We start from the raw sequence: 16,450 nt of genomic DNA on the forward strand, positions 1-16,450 counted from the left end.
AGGCTCAGTCCATAGAAGATATGGGAGTGTTGTCCTCAGAACTCTAAGTAGAGAAGGGCCCTCAGGAGATGGAGATCTAGAGGGCACACAGATGCTGAATAATTTTTAATTGCACAAGTTTTTAAATATAATTTTAGATTTTTGAATATGTAAAGGTTGTGTAAGTTAAAAACCAACATAGATGAGAGATAGAGAAGTGGCCTTGAGCACCTATGCAAAGGGGCTCTGCACTGGAGCCCTCACTGGCCCTCCTCCAGCCATGCCCCTCCCTATGGGGCTGACAGGAAATGTCTACCAGGAGCTAGTGCCACCACCACTCCACTTTCTAGATCACATTTTGGGTCATCTTAGATCCTAGAATTCCCTCCCCAAGTCCAGATTCCATGGACTTGCATGAGATTCTTCCATGCGTCTGTTCTCTGACTACACCACCCATTTGTATCCCCTGAGGGTCAAGGGTGTCCTTGGGGTGGCTATTGGCACAGATGTGGCTGGAGTTTGGACATGCAAGGTGATGTGTCCATGCATGTGTGTGTGGAGCACCCCCTCCCCTGCCTCCAGGTGGCAGGCCATGGTCAAGGGGCAGGGAAGCCTGTCCCCACGCCATAATCCAGTGCAGACATCCAGATTCTAAATTCCAGACTGACCTTCCAAGTGCTTATGAAGGTGTGTTTGTAAAGGAGACGCATACAGCATGTTTTATTTAGGAGCTTTTAAATATTTACACATATATATGGGCCTCAATTGGTACTCTTGTCCTAGGTCTTGAAAATGTTAAGTTCGGGTCAGAAAAGATGTACACTCCTACCTTCCCCCCCGCTTCCATCCTGCATAGCATCTCTAGGAACAGACAGCAGATTTGAGATGCTCAGACTCTTTCTTGGTCCTGACTTGCAGAGAGCTTGGGCTAAAGGTTACACCCAATTGGCCAAAGCTTGCTTGGGCTCTAGGTTTTTTTCTTTTCTTTTTTTTATTCTATTTGTTTGTTTGTTTGTTTGTTTGTTTATGGCTGCATTGGGTCTTCGTTGCTTTGCGCGGGCTTTCTCTAGTTGTGGCGAGCTGGAGCTACTCTTCATTGCGGTGCGTGGGCTTCTCATTGCGGTGGCTTCCCTCGTTGCGGAGCATGGGCTCTAGGCATGTGGGCTTCAGTAGTTGTGGCTCGCGGGCTCTAGAGCACAGGCTCAGTAGTTGTGGCGCACGGGCTTAGTTGTTCCACAGCATGTGGGATCTTCCTGGACCAGGGCTCGAACCCGTGTCCCCTGCATTGGCAGGCAGATTCTTAACCACTGCACCGCCAGGGAAGTCCCTAGGTTTTTTTTCTTTACAAGGCAGTTGCAAGAGGAGGCTTCAGAGGGAAATGAACCCTCCTGGGAGTGAAACAGAACTGGGAGACAGGAAAGTAAGGAAACTTAGGCAGAGAGTGGGGGTGGAGAACAGGAGCTAAGTAAAGTGTGAACATGGAAACAGGTTATATCATGGGGTTGGACATCCAGAAAAAGGGTCTGAGGTTCATAGGAAGAAAATGGAAATGAGCTCAGTGGTGGATAAGGAAGTGTGAGCAGGGACACGAATTTCCAGAGGGTTCTATAGTTGTAAGCACCATCATCTTAGGGGATATTTGCCCTAGAAGCTTAGAGCTGAATCACCTTGGGGGAAGCAAACTCGGGGGAGACAGTTGAGAGAACAGAGTCAGGCATCAAGCTGCTTGGGTTCCCCTCCCGACTCCACCACTTCCTTGCTGTGCAACCTTGGACAAGTCACTTGGGCTCTCTGTGCCTCCATTTCCATGTGTGCAAAATGAGGAGAAGCACAGTCCTACGTCACAGGGCACCAGGACTGAGGGAGGTGAATATATGTGAAGATTTAGAACAGTACATGGGCCAAATTTTCCACCCCAAAGGGCACTCCTTTTAAAAATGTAAATGAATTTTTCATTGTGAAAACTCCAGCAGCACCTGAAGAAGTGGAGTGAGCCATTGGGTCCCACTTTACTTGCCACTCTCACCCTACTGGTAACTGCCACTAACTCAGAGTAGCCTTCTAGAACTTTCCATGCACTTACATCCCACAGTCATGCTTTGGGTGGAAACCCAGGGAGCAGGGATTTGAGCCTGATGCGAGCCTAGAGCAGTGATAAAGTACCACAAACCGCGTGGCTTAAAACAACAGACATTTATTACCTCACAGTATGGAGGCCAGAAGGTGTCAGCAGGGCCAGACTCCCTCCAGAGGCTCTCGGGGAGAATACTTCCTTGCCTCTTCCAGCTTCTGGTGGCTGCCAGCAATCCTTGGCATTCTTTGGCTTATAGATTCTCTGTTGTCCACTCGAATACCCCATCTTCACATGGCCATATTCTTATAAGGACACCGGTCGTATTGGCTTAGGGTCCACCCTACTCCAGTACAACGTCATCTTAACTAATTACATCTGCAGCAACCCCATTTCTAAATAAGGTCACATTCTGAGGTCCTGGAAGTTAGGACTTCAACAGATCTTGGTGGGGCAGGGATGGTGGGGACATAATTCAATTCATAACATCTCCCAAATGAAGTGCTTGCACCTGAACCCTTGTCTGGGGCTTCCTAAATTAAGACAACCTCCCCTCACCCTGAAACACAACCACTAGGACAACTCATTGCTAAGGGCAGGGGCTAAGTGGCATCTTTGAATTTCTGCTGACGAGGACAGAGCTATTGCTTTTCCAGACTCATTTGGGTCCTGCCCTTGTGCTCTGCCATTTGCCAGGCCTGCCCTAGGACTCCCTTATCTCCATCCAGCCACAGGCAGGCACAGTGTCTGGACTATCTGTCCTTTATGCTTGTGCTAGAGCCAAGACCGTGAGCATGACCTCACCATCTGCTATCAGGTGAGATCCATGGGAAGAGTCCAGAAGCACCTGCTCCAAGCATCTTAGAATCCACAGGCACAGATGCCAGATGGATGTCGTCCAGCTGGGTGGGCAGTGCTTTATGATCCCAACATCTCATTTCTTTTCTCAGTATCATTGAAATCCATTTGTTTATTCCATAATTACTTATTGAGTGCCTACTGTGTGCCAGGAAATGATCAGGAGATCAGGGACAACACAATGAAGAAGACAAACAAAAATCCCCATCCTTGTAGGGGAGACAGATGTGACCAATAAATATTATAAATAATAAACTACTCAGAAGGTGGAAGATAGACGTTAATCAAATACATAATGTGGGATGTGGTGACATGACCTGTGTCATCCTATGAGGACAACAGCAGCATAAAAGGACAGGTGTTGGGGTGTGGGGGCTAGTTTAGGTCAGGCAATGAGGGAAGGCTCCTCAGAGGAGGTGACATTTCCACAGAGATGGAGAGAGCCAGGCAGATGTTTGGGGGAAGAGCGTTCTTGGCAAAGGGAACAGCAGCTCGCCTACACAGTGTGCTGGGGCCCCATCCAGGTTTTTCCCTTTTCAATTTGTCTCTTTTCTTTCCCACTTGGCTTCCTGGTTAAAGTGCCTTTTAGAAAAAGCCTAACCTTAACTAATCAGCACCCCTGTCGAAGATTTATATCAGGATGTGCACCCCAGCGTTATTTGTAAAAATAGAACAAAACTGGAAGCAACTGGTTAAATACCGTATGGTCCCTCCATATGATGGAGTATTATGTCATTAAAAATCATCTGTTGGGAGAATATTTAAGGATGCGGGGAAATGCTCACCATATAATGACAAGTTGGGGGGGGAACTGATTTTAAAAAAAGAATCAAGGTGAGATAAGCCTTATGTCTTCGTCAGCTCCGACTGACATTACAAAACACCATAGACTGGGCAACTTAGACAGCAGAAATGTACTTTCTCACAGTTCTGGAGGCTGGAAGTCTGAGATCAGGGTGTCAGTGTGGTCCGGTTCTGGTGAGGGCTCTCTTCCTGGCTTGCAGATGGCTGCCTTCTCACTGTGTCTTCACATGGTGAGGGCAGAGAGAGAGAGAGCAAGCTCTCTGGGATTAGTGACTTTTACAAGGACACTAATCTCATCATGCGGGCCCCACTCTTATGACCTCCTGTAACCCTAATCACCCCCCAAAGGCCCCATCTCCAAATGCCATTACATCGGGGATTAGGGCTTCAACACATGAGTTGGGTTGGAGAAGGGATACAATTCAGTCCGTAGAACCTTATAATCTCAAGTGTGTAATTTTGAAAATATAAGGAAAAAAGACTGAAGTCCGCTGTACCAAGATGGCCTTTAGGTAGTGGGATTTGGGAATCTTTATCTTCTTGATACTTCTCTATATTTTCAAAATTTTCTACAATGAGCACAATTTACTTTTATCCTCTTTTTTTTAATTGAAGGATAGTTGATTTATAATATTGCATTAGTTTCAGATGTATAGCCTAGTAATTCAGTTATGTTTTTGCAGATTATATTCCATTTTAGGTTATTACAAAATATTGAATATAATTCCCTGTGCTATACAGTAAATCCTTGTTGCTTATCTATTTTATGTATAGTAGTTTCATAATTTACTTTTATAATCAGGGAGTGCATTTCAACTTGTCTTGCTAAGAGTTTAGGAGGAAAAAGATTTTTGGTTACTCGTAGACCAGGAGATGAGGAGGAAGGACAGGAAAAAGAGCATTTTCTGGGTGCCCACTGTATGCCGGGTGTTTTTATCTCATATTACCTGTCCAGAGAGAGTCCACGTCAAAATAAATAAATGACATTGATTGACATAACAATAATAAATGGTCATTTTATTGCTTTATTATTAAATAAACAAAATAAGTGAAGAAGAGACAAATCTTCCTTACAAAAGAATTCCATTTAATATATATAGACAGTCCCCCTCCAGGAATGGAGTTTAATCTTTCCCCCACCCCCAATTTGAGGATGGGCTGGACTTAGTGACTCACTTCTAGAGAATAGCATAAGGAGAGGACATATATCATTTCACAGTGAAGAAACCTAGAAGACACCACTTTAACCAAGTGACAAATTTTGACATCCCAGTGGATGTGTGATCATAGGATCTTTGATTTGATATGATGAGGGAACCTCACCTCCGGGGTTTTCTTCTCAAAGACTCATAACCCCATAATCATAGGCAAAACATCAGACAAACCCAGATTGGAGGGCGTTCTGCAGGATACCTGAGCAGTTCTCTTCAAGACTGTCAAGGTCGTGACAAACAAGGAAAGACTGAGAAACTGACCCAGACCAGAGGAGCCTAAGGAGGCATGAGGACTAAATGAAATGGTGGATCCTGAATGGGATCCTGAAAGGGGGGCAAACCCAAATAAAGTCTATAAATAACTGGTGAGGGAGAGATTACTGTCACCCATTTTACAAATAAGACTCTGGTTGAGAAAGTTGCCGGAGGTGGCCAGACAGGAAATGGCAGTACCAGCCTGTGAGCTCTGCATTCCTCTTCCCTGTGCTCTGAGCTGAACCCAGAGAAATAGATATTGGGGGGGAGGGGGAGAGAGGTGGGGGGTTGAGAGAGGGAAAAGGAGGGAAGGAGAGAGGAAGGGCGGGAGGCAAGGAGGGCAGTTAATTTTCAAAGGAGGAACTTCTTAAAACTCTCACTAAGTCTGGGGCAGAAATATGGAAGATTGGGAGCAAAGAGAATCCACCTGAAAGAATTTTAAACCATGTTGAGCCACAGACCCCTTTGTCAGTGTAATGATTTTTAAAGTCTAATAAATTAAAAGACTGGAAATGATGAAGGAAGCCAAATGTGCTGAAATTGTTATAAAAATATTGTTAAAAACAGATTGGTGACGTCGTTTTAGTGTTTATAATACATTGCCAACAGGACCTGGCAATGAGTCAGATAACCCCCATAATTTCATGGGAGTGTTGAAGCTAAAAGATTTTGTGGGATACCTGTGAACTACATGTGATTTCTGTGGGTGAGGGGCATCACCGGTTCTGCCCACACTGTTGCAGTTTGCTGCCTCCCCTCATAATGGAAGAAAATGCCTCACTTTCTGGTGGAAATTAGGGGAAGTGAAGGATAAACTTTTTTCCATGCAAATTCACAGACTCCCCAAGGATTCCCACCCCAGTTGAGCCTGAGGGAATCTCTCAGTGATTTCTGTGGTTGCTTGGCTAGGAAAACCCTCCGAGGAGGTGATAGCTTAGCAAGTAACTGAAATTCTCGCTGTCCGTGTCTGGCTCAGCCCCCACCACAAGTTACCCAATTCAAAATGTCAAGAGTGCCACTGTGGAGAAACCCTGCTCTAGAAGACCAGGGATCCTTGAAGATGGGACACTGAGGCATCCCTGGGCATGGTGGGCCTGCCCACATTAGGATTTTGTAGTGGGGTGAGTGCTTATCCAAGCCCAAAGACCACAAAGGCAAGTATATTGAAATTCTGTGCCAAAAGTGTGGTCCGAGTCACGTCCAACTGCTATAAAATGAACCTCAGTCAACATAGCCGAGCTCTACCATTGTGCTGGACCTCTGAAGGACCCAGAGGGCTCCTGTACCCATCCCTGGACCTTCCTGGGGCCCACATTGGATCTGGGCAGCCTTCTGGAATCCTAATGGGCTATCAGCTATTTCCTCTGTACCGCACTATTCTGGGTGTTTCTCTGTGCATCAGCCCGTGACTCCTTGATGGTAACTCTCTAAGGTAGAGCCTTAAATAGTCCCATTTTACAGATGAGGAAACTGAGGGCCAAGGCCACACACAGGGAGTTAAGGTTGGAATCCAGCTCTGACTCAACACTGGTTCCCTCAGAATCTGCTATTTGCTACCTCCCATGGCAAACAGGATGGAGGACTGGCTCTCTGAGCTCAAGGGGGCGGCATGGGGAAGCCCAGGAGGGCTGCACTGGAGCCATTTGCTGGAGACAAAAGTTGGTGGCTCTGTGTATTGCTTGAGCAACAGACAGCCTTATTTCACAAGGACCCCCTCACCATATGTGCATGCATGACTCAAAAAAAAAAAAAAAATCAGAAATTACCTCCACCCCACACAGAGGACATACCCAACATGCTTCTCACCGAATGAGCCAAAGCAGCCTGGGGATGCAGTGTGGGCGATGGGACTTGCCCTCTCTTAGTTGCTACCAGGGTGGGGAGAGGAAGAGTCTTGGGCCCTGGCAGGACCTGTGCATCTTGAGTTAACTTTTCACCATTCGCTGAGAGCCTGCTGCATCCCTACATCTTCCTTGTATCATCAACTGATCCATAAAACACCCTCATGAGGGGAAATATTTTTAGGTCCGTCTTCCAGATGAGGAAACTGAGGCTCACGGGGATGCAGTGACCTGCCAAGATCCCCTAGTCAAGGGTAGTGAAGTCAGGGTTTGAACCCAGCACTGGGCATTAACTGTTACACTCCCTCCCTCTCTCTATGACTCTCACCTTCTCTTTTTTCTTCCCCTCTCTGTCTTTGTCTCTCTTAATTCTTGGTCTCTCTGTCTCTCTCTGTTTCTTCCTGTCTCTCTCTTTCTCTCTCCTCCTTTCCTTTCTTCGCCTCTTTATTCCTCTCTCTCCCCCACCTCTCTGTGCTTTTCTCTGTGTGTCTCTCTTACTCTCTATTTCTATTCCTCACTTAATGGCAATTAAGAAAATGGTAAAACTGTGCTTAGTTGATGATTATAAATGCAAGTCCCTTGACAAATGGTCACTAATGGTTGAAACTGATCTTTGACCTAAGCCCTCGTATAATTCATAGGTGTTTATTTTGGCCAACATCAAAGCATCAGATCTGGGGGACTTTAGATCACACATTCATTCAACTAATATTCATTGAATGTGTACTGCATGCAGGCAACGTTCTAGGCACCAAGGATATGCAGCAAATGGAAGAGACAAAAAATCCCTGTTTGGGGGGAGTTGACATTTTGGTGGGAGAAGCAGGCAGCCAACAAGATAATTAAGAAAATTTTATATATATGGCAGAATCTTAAATATTTTAGGCTTTGTGGGCCATGCAGTCTCTGTCACAACTACTCAATCTGCTTCCGTAGCACAAAAGCAGCCACAGGGAAGATACATAATGAATGGGCATGGCTGTGTGCCGACAAACCTTAATTTACAAAAACAGGTGGCACGCATGGGTGGTGGTTTGTCAACTCCTGTGTAAGAGGGTGATGAAAGCTCAGGTGAAAAATAAAGCAGTAGAGGGGCTGTGGATCCTCAAGGTGAGAGGTTGAAGTTCTAATAAGACCTGAAAGAGGTGAGGGAGAGCCATGTAGGTATGTCAGGGAAGAGAGACCCAGGTGGATAGGACAGCCAGTGCAAAGGCCCTAAGGCAGGAGTGGTTCTGGCATTTGTGAGGAGTAGCCAGGCAGCCCATGTGGCTGGAAGTGAGGGTGAGCAAGGGAGCTAAAGAGGCCAGGGGAGGTGACAGGAGACCTCAGAGGCAGAAAGACCATATAATTCGCTGCCCAAACCAGGACAATTTTGAGAGTGAATGGGGAAAGGAGAACTCAAAAAATAATTAACAGGCGTCGCATGATTTAATAACAGGTACAAACTGGGACAGACATACGACCTCCCTCATGGCCACTGTGGGGCTTTGGCTCTTTCACAGTCAAATCCACCCCATTTTTATCCCTTATGCTGGGGAGTTGGGTGTTCTCTTGAGCTGAGGTTTGTTGTTTTTTTACATCTTCTATACTTTTTCTGACTGAACCATGCTCAAAAAACTTAGAGGAAAATAAGCCATAAAACAGAAGTCACTTAAGGATTTTACTGGGACTCAGCCATTCATTTGTTTGATGAGTATCGAGCGCTTGCTAAGCGCCAGGCATCATGCTAGGTACCAACAGTGTGGGGGGTGAATCAGTATTTTCCCTCTCCTTTAAGGCTCTCATGGCCAATTGTTATAAACAGAAAATACTATGTAAGTGCAGTGAAGGAGTGAGGTAGAAAAAAAATCTGTCGGATACAAGCCAGAATGATGGGTCTAGCCCCAGCTGTGCCATCCGCACCCTGTGTGAGTCAGGCAAATCATCTCCCTCAGCCTCCGTTTCCCCAACCACTGGAGATTCTGGGAATCAAGGGGTGTTTTGTCAGCTCAAACGGGCTCTACTAAAGTGACCGTTGTTGTCCCACCTGCCTCTTCGTTTCCCAGGGAAACAGCCTGATCACTGGGACTTGGGATAAATACATTTCCCTGTCATTGTTATTATTTAAACAGTCCGCCCACAGGGACTTCAAATGCAAATGAATATATTGACAAAATGATTCAGAAAGCAAAACATGCTTGGAAGTGAATGAGAGTTCTGTCTGTGCTGTGAGGAGGGGCAAGCCCTTTTGGCTGGAAGGCTTCTCTGAGAGGGGGCACAGTAGAATGAAAGGCTGAGTGATGAGAGGGAATCAACCAAGTCAAGATCTAGGAGAAACTGTCTCCAGGCAGAGGCTCAGAGGACAACCAGCTCATTGTAATCTTGAACCTTAATTTCTCTGTCAGACATACAGGAAACATTCTTTTCCCCCATCTGCCTCCTGAGAGCCATATAAAAGTCAATGAGAAAGTGATATTTGAGAGAAATCTAAAGGAGATAAAGGAGTGAACCAAGAAAATATCCAGGTGTATCAGTCAGGAAATCTAGGTTATGCTGCGGTAACAAACATTCTCCAATGTCACTGTGATTTTAACAACAAATGTCTTTTCTGGTTCATGCTACATGTCCAGTGCAGGTTGGCAGTGAGGAAGAAGGGAGCTATACTCAGCAGAGTCACTTGGGACCTAGTTAATGGAGCAACCAGCACCTAGAACATTGCCAGTTGGTATTCCAAAAGGAAAGAGAGCCCTGGAGGGTCCCACACTGGCAGTTCAGTGCTCTGGTACAAAAGTGACTTAGGTATTTCCACTCACTCCTCATTGGCCAGCACTCATCATATGGCCCTCAGCCAACCACAGGGAGACAGGGACGGGCAATCTTGCCGTATCTCAGTAAATATTTAGTGACAGCACTAATGAAGAATAGCGTTTCAGGCAGTGGAACTCTTTGAGCCTTGGGAAGAAAGACAAGGCAATCTTGCAAGTGTATCTTTCTGGTGTTAATGACTTTGACAAGCAAGCAATTTCCCTCCTCCCCACATCCAGACTCATGAGCACACCCACACTTAACCTGAACTGCCAAAGGAGGTAAGACCCAGGATGGGAGGTTTATGTCCCCCACTTTCTGTGCTATCACAGAACGGCCAAGGAAGCTCCAGTCTTTTGGCTTGGGAAATATATTTCTCATTTTTCTCCTGAGCAAACCCCAGGAAGCCCACCTACTAATCAAAAACTGCACCCAACCATCTGCCAGCTTCTTCTCTGTGAGTTGTTGGATCCACAGCATGTAATTGAATCATTTGGGCTAGATTGGAAAGAGAACAAGCATCTCTAAAATCAGGCAGCAGAACCCCAGTCCCCAGGGAGGGAAAAGCAAGACAAGAGAGGAAGGAGAGAGGAGGGAGAAGGGAGCACAGCTTGGGGTAGAGGATGTGGGCTGTGTGGGGAGCCACCTCTCATTTAGTCATTCAACAAACATTTATTGGACACTGCATGCATGCCTGGCATTGTGATAGGGAATATAGCAGTGGGAAAAAAGCACAATGTCCCTGCTCCACATGGAATTGACAGTGGGGAGACAGACAATGAGCAGGAGAAATAAGTATAGAGGAGGAGATGCACTAAGGGAAAAATAGAGCAGGAAATGAGATTAGAAGTGAAGGCGCAACTGTAAAAGGCCATCAGGGGAACCCTGCCCGAGAAAGTGGCCTTTGAGCAGAGATCTGAAGGAGGTGAGGGGAGCCATGTAGGAAATTGGGAGAAGAGCATTCCAGGCAGAGGAAGCAATAGGTGCAAAGGCCCTGAGGTGGGACTGTGCTTGGTGCGTTTGAGGAGCTACAGGAAGGCCATGTGGCTGGAGTGATCCAGGGGGAGAATGACAGGAAAGCAGGGCCTGGAAGTGATGGGGTCGGGAGGTGGCACCTCTGCCATTTAGTAGCTCAGTTACTGTGTTCTTTGTCTGTGGCTGACATCACCAAGTACCACAACTGGATGGCCTAAAACAACAAAAATGTATTCTCTCACAGTTCTGGAGGCCAGAGTCCAAAATCAAGGTGTCAGCAGGGTTATACTCCCTCTGAGACTCTGGGTGGAATTCTTTCTTGCCTCTTCCTGACTTCTGGTGGTGACTGTCAGCCCTCAGCACTCCTTGACTTGCAGCTGTGTCCCTCCAATCTCTGCCTCCATTGTCACATGGCTGTCCTCTCCCCTGTGTGTCCCTGTCTTCACCTGTTATTTCTTCTTCTTAAAAGGACACCAGTCATAGTGGACTAGGGCCCATGATCATGACTTCTTCTTAACTTGATGGCAGCTGCAAAGACCCTGTTTCCAAATAGGGTCACATTGAAAGGTACTGGAGGTTAGGATTTCAACGTATCTTTTTTTTTGGGGGGGTGGGGCGTGCCATGAAGCATGTGGGATCATAGTTCCCTGACCAGGGATTGAATCTGTGTCCCCTGCATTGAGAGCATGGAGTCTTAACCACTGGACCTCCAGCGAAGTCCCTGAACATATCTTTTAGGGGGATACAATGCAGCCCACGATAGGGACCTTGGGCATGGGACTTTACCTCTATGTGCCTTAGTTTCCTCACCCGGGAAGATGGAGAGGATTGCATACCTCCTTTTGTGAGAGGATTAAATGAGCTCAAGTTGGCTGAGGACCTGGCGCTGTGAGTGTCTTTTATGCCGGGCAGCATCATGGGGCCAGGTGGTTCTAAGCATATCAGGGAGCTGGGGTGTGGGCAGATCCTGGGGTGGAGGGGCTGCCTTGGTACCCAGGGCCTCAGCCCTTTCTCCCCGTTCAGTCCTGCCCCTCTCCCCCCACCCACCCACTGCTCTGTCTGTCTTCCTGAGATAGCCAGACTTTTTCCTTCTGTTGGCCGGTGCAGGCTTTCTCTCCCTGGGCTATAGTTAGCCCTAAGAAATGGTAATGAAAAGGCCTCAGCCACAGCAGCATCATCAGAGGTGAAAGCACAAAGCCAGTCCTGCCTTCTGTCCACCCCTGTTCTGCTGACCCTTTTCTTTCTTCCAGAACCTTCAAGAAGCAAAGCATTGGAACTCTGTTAGAACAAGGGTGTGAGCAGGGGACTGGCATATTCATTGTCCCCTGAACCTGTCTGTGTCCATCATGGAAGTTGGCTTTTTGGGTTTGTTTGTTTTCTTTTTTTTTAATTATTGTGGTAAACTAAACATAACCTAACATTTACCATCGAAACCCTTTTTAACTGTCCAGTTCACTGGCATGAAGTGCGTTCACTGTGTTGTGCAGCTGTCACCACCATCCATCCCCAGAACTTTCTCATCTTGCAAAACTGTAACTCTGTCCCCATTAAAAACTAACCCTCCGTCCCCCTCCCCCAGCCCCTGCTCACCATTCTTTCTGTCTCTGTGAACTTGACAACTCTGGGAACCTCATATAAGTGGAATCATACAGTTTTCGTCCTTTTGTGTCTGGCTTATTTCATTTAGCATAATGTCCTCAAGGTTCATCCATGTTGTAACATGGGTCAGAATTTCCTTGCTTTTTAAGGTAAAGTTGACTTCCTTTTAAAAACAAAAACAAAAAAAAACTTTTTTTTGGTTCAAGTAAAATACACATACAGGACACTTCACAGATCACATCTGATGAATTTTTACAAACTGAACACACATGTGTAACCAGCACCCAGATCAGGAAACAGAACCTTCTCAGCCCCAGAAGGTCCCCCTCGTGTTCCCTCCAGAGTCACTACCCTCCCCAAAGGATACCCCATCTGGACCTCAAACATCATCAACTCGTTTGCCTGTTTTTATATTTTGCATGAATAGAATCTTACATATATGCTCTTTTCTGTCTGCCTTCTTTTGCTTGACGCCAAGTCTGTAAAGTTTCATGTGGTGGATGGCAGTCATTCATTGCACAGTATTCCATTTATCTTCCCTCCTGTTGAGAAGGATTCAGTTTTTTTCCAGTTTGGAACTGTTATGAAGATCACCACTATGGACATCCTTGCATGTGTCTTTGGCATACACAGGTTCACATTTCTGTTGGATAACATCCCCGGAATGTAATGTTCATGACATAGTGAAGGTGCATGATTTAATTTTAGTAGAAATTCCAAACCCATTTTTCAAAGTGGTTGTACCATGTATTATGGATTGAATTGTGTCCCTTCCAAAATGCACATGTTGAAGCCCTAACTCCTAGTACCTCAGAATGTGACTTTATTTGGAAATGGGGTCATTGCAGGAGTAATTAGTTAAGATAAGGTCATTAGGATGGGCCCTAATCCAATATGACTGGTGTCCCTATAGAAAGGGGAAATTTGGACACAGAGAAAGACATGCACTCAGGAAGAAAGTCATGTGTTGATGAAGGCAGAAATCAGGGTGATGCATCTACAAGCCAAAGAACCACCAAAGATTGTCAGCAAACCGCCAGATACCAGGGGAGAGGCATATTCTCCCTCAGAGCCTCCGGAAGGAACCAACACTGCTGCTACCCTGATCTTGGATTTCTAGCCTCCAGAACTGTGAACCAATAAATTTCTGTTGTTCTAAGCCACCCACTTGGTGGTTCTTTATTACAGCAGCCACAAGAAACTCATACACCATGTTACCCTCCCATTGGCAGCATGCGACAGTTCCAGTTCCTCCACAGATTTACAGCACCAGTGTCAGTCGTTCTCGTTTTAGCCTTTCTGCAGGGCAGCAGTAGCACTGAAAGTGCTTTTAAAGGTGAGCTTTTGGGCCTCCCTGGTGGCACAGTGGTTGAGAGTCCGCCTGCCGATGCAGGGGATACGGGTTCGAGCCCCAGTCCGGGAGGATCCCACATGCCGCGGAGCGGCTGGGCCCGTGAGCCATGGCCGCTGAGCCTGCGCGTCCGGAGCCTGTGCTCCGCAACGGGAGAGGCCACAGCAGTGAGAGGCCCGCATACCGCAAAAAGAAAAAAAAAAAAAAGGTGAGCTTTTAAAGCCACATTTGGGGGCCCCACATTCTACAGACGCCATAGAGTTGATGAACCACCAAAAGCCTTCCCCAGCACAGAGATTAAGTCCACAGGCTCTGGGTCCTGGCCACCTGGTTCAAATCCCATGTCTGCCACTGCCATTGTCTTTCTGGGCCTCAGTTTCCTCAGTGCATGACAATAACATAGGGACATCATGGGAATTAAACGAGTAAATAAGCCAATGTAGGTAATATGCTTAGAGGAGTGTCTGGCACAAATAAGTACTCTTTAAGTGCTGGGGTTTTTTTTTCTTTCTTTCTTTCTCTATTCTTGATTTTCTTCCCCTCCTCTCACTTATTGGCACAGTGTTCTGTTCTCCCAGAGAAGAATGTTCTATTTGTGGACTTCTTCCCCTTGAAAATTGATCTGGGCATTTCTGGGAATTTTTCTGTGGTTGACATTGAGGCTGCAGGCAATAGAGGAGGGAGACACTTAAGGAAAAGGTTCACTGCCCTGCCATCTGGCTTGGTGATTTAACCTGATTATCAGACCCTGCCATCATGACTGTTTGGGGGAGAAGGGAGGTAACTTAGGGTTCATTTCTACATTTCAATGAGCTTTTTTTCCTTCTCCTCCTGGAGTTTGATCTGTGGAGTCCTCCTGAGTTTCATGCTGGTTTCTGGTCCCGTGAGGACTACATGATTAGGAGGGGGCTTTGTCCTTCTGGTGGTACCTCTGGAGTCTCCCCCACTGGTTGATCCTGTGCTCTCTCTCCCTCTCTGGGCTACCAGAGCTCTAGGACTCCACAGGCCAAGGACATTCGAGGACAGAGTCCCAGGAGAACAAGAGCTCCCCCTTCCTTCACCTGTCAGGTCATACCTGAATCCCACTCAGTGCTCACCTGCTTTCCTTCCTCACCCCCCCGTAGAGCAACGATGCCTCAGGGAACACTTGGAACTGGTTGTACTTCATCCCCCTCATCATCATTGGCTCCTTTTTTATGCTGAATCTCGTGCTGGGTGTGCTGTCTGGGTAAGTCTCTTCTAGTCCCCCCATCCCACTTCCCCTCACCATCTTTTTCCCAGGAAGAGGCCATCATTCTCCAGGCAGAGAATAGGCCTCTTCTATTGCTTTGGGTTATTAGACAGTTATCAGAAAGCCATGTACAGGTGCATAAGTTGTACACTGCTGGAGGCACCCAGTGAAGGGACTCATGGGAGGTGAAATCCAGCCCAGCCTTCACTCACCAAGCTGTGCCGCTGGCACTGAGCTACCTCCACCCAGGGAGCGGGAAGCCCCTTTGTAATTTAGACCTCTCACTTGGAAGGTTTTCTCAAATTTTTCAGGCCCACAACCCAAAACACAAGAAAAGTCTATAGAGCTTTAATTTCTATAATTTACATTTTTTAAAAGAAACAATAGGTTGGGTTTCCCCCCTCCCCTATTTTCCAAATATAAAATTGTAGCATACAATCAACCATGCATTTTCATGACACACATTTCCCCCTACCCCTAAGATTGTTTTTCTGGCTTAACCATAAGTGAGTTTCATTTTTCTCACTACAAGAAGTCTGGGGAGTGGTTTGGTGGCTCCATGGTACCATGATGGACCCCAGCATCTTCTAGCTTTCCACTCTGACATCCTTTTGGAGACTTTCAATCTCATGGATGCTTCCTGGTCTCAGGATAGCTGCTTCATGCTCACAAGATAGCCATCTCACATTCCAAACAGGAAGAGGAAGAAGGGAAACTGGGAAAGTCCTATATCACAGGAGTGAGGCTGCTGCAGAAATCTTCAGCTCGTGTGTCATTTACGTAACTTAAGAGAGGGATGAAACTATTCTTTAGCCAGGAGTACAGAGAATGAGAATGGGGTATGCAGCCAGCAGTGGTTGGCATGGCATGGTTTATGGTTTTGGTTTTTTTTCTCTAACTGGGTGCAGTTGTTGGGAAATGTGGGAAGCTGGCAGAAATACCCACTCCTGAAATATTCTGATCTTCTCTCAGAAGACCTGATTCCTCTTGTTGAAATGCATTGCCCTCCAGGGATTCTGAATCCCCAAACATACACACACACAGACTCCCTAAAATTTCTAAAACAGCCAGACCTGACTCTTCTGTGCTTCTTCAGGGAGTTTGCCAAAGAAAGGGAGCGGGTAGAGAACCGGCGGGCTTTTTTGAAGCTGAGACGGCAGCAGCAGATTGAACGAGAACTCAACGGGTACATGGAGTGGATTTCGAAAGCAGGTGAGGCCCTTTCATCCTGGGGCTCAGGAATTGAAATCCCAGGCCACAGAGCACACAGAGAGTCATGCATGCAGTTTGGAGATGGAGGAGGGAAGGGTCACGATGGGAGGAGAAAGAGGATCTGGACTGCTAGTTCCAGTTTTTAGCAACAAGAATCCAGCGGGATGAAGCCAGGATATGACATACATAATACTTAAGAGCTTTAAAATCAGACATTGGGTTAGATCCCAACTCTGCCACCTCCTAGCAATGCAGCTCACCTCCCTGTGCCTCAGT

General features: G+C 46.5%; 1 protein-coding gene across 5 annotated transcripts in view; it reads left to right on the top strand.

Moving 5' to 3' along the window:
* Positions 1-16,450, top strand: part of CACNA1A (calcium voltage-gated channel subunit alpha1 A) — a gene marked incomplete at both ends in the record, with an annotated part of 240,998 nt that overhangs the window by 121,103 nt on the left and 103,445 nt on the right. For all 5 annotated transcript variants that reach the window (XM_082621831.1, XM_082621833.1, XM_082621835.1 and 2 more), the window contains 2 exons: positions 14,856-14,959; positions 16,059-16,174. In XM_082621831.1, coding sequence (XP_082477957.1) covers positions 14,856-14,959; positions 16,059-16,174 — 220 coding nt within the window. The remainder of the gene's footprint in view (positions 1-14,855; positions 14,960-16,058; positions 16,175-16,450) is intronic.

The sequence above is a fragment of the Mesoplodon mirus genome, assembly GCF_964341445.2.
Source record: "Mesoplodon mirus genome assembly, chromosome: 5".
NCBI lineage: Eukaryota > Metazoa > Chordata > Mammalia > Artiodactyla > Ziphiidae > Mesoplodon > Mesoplodon mirus.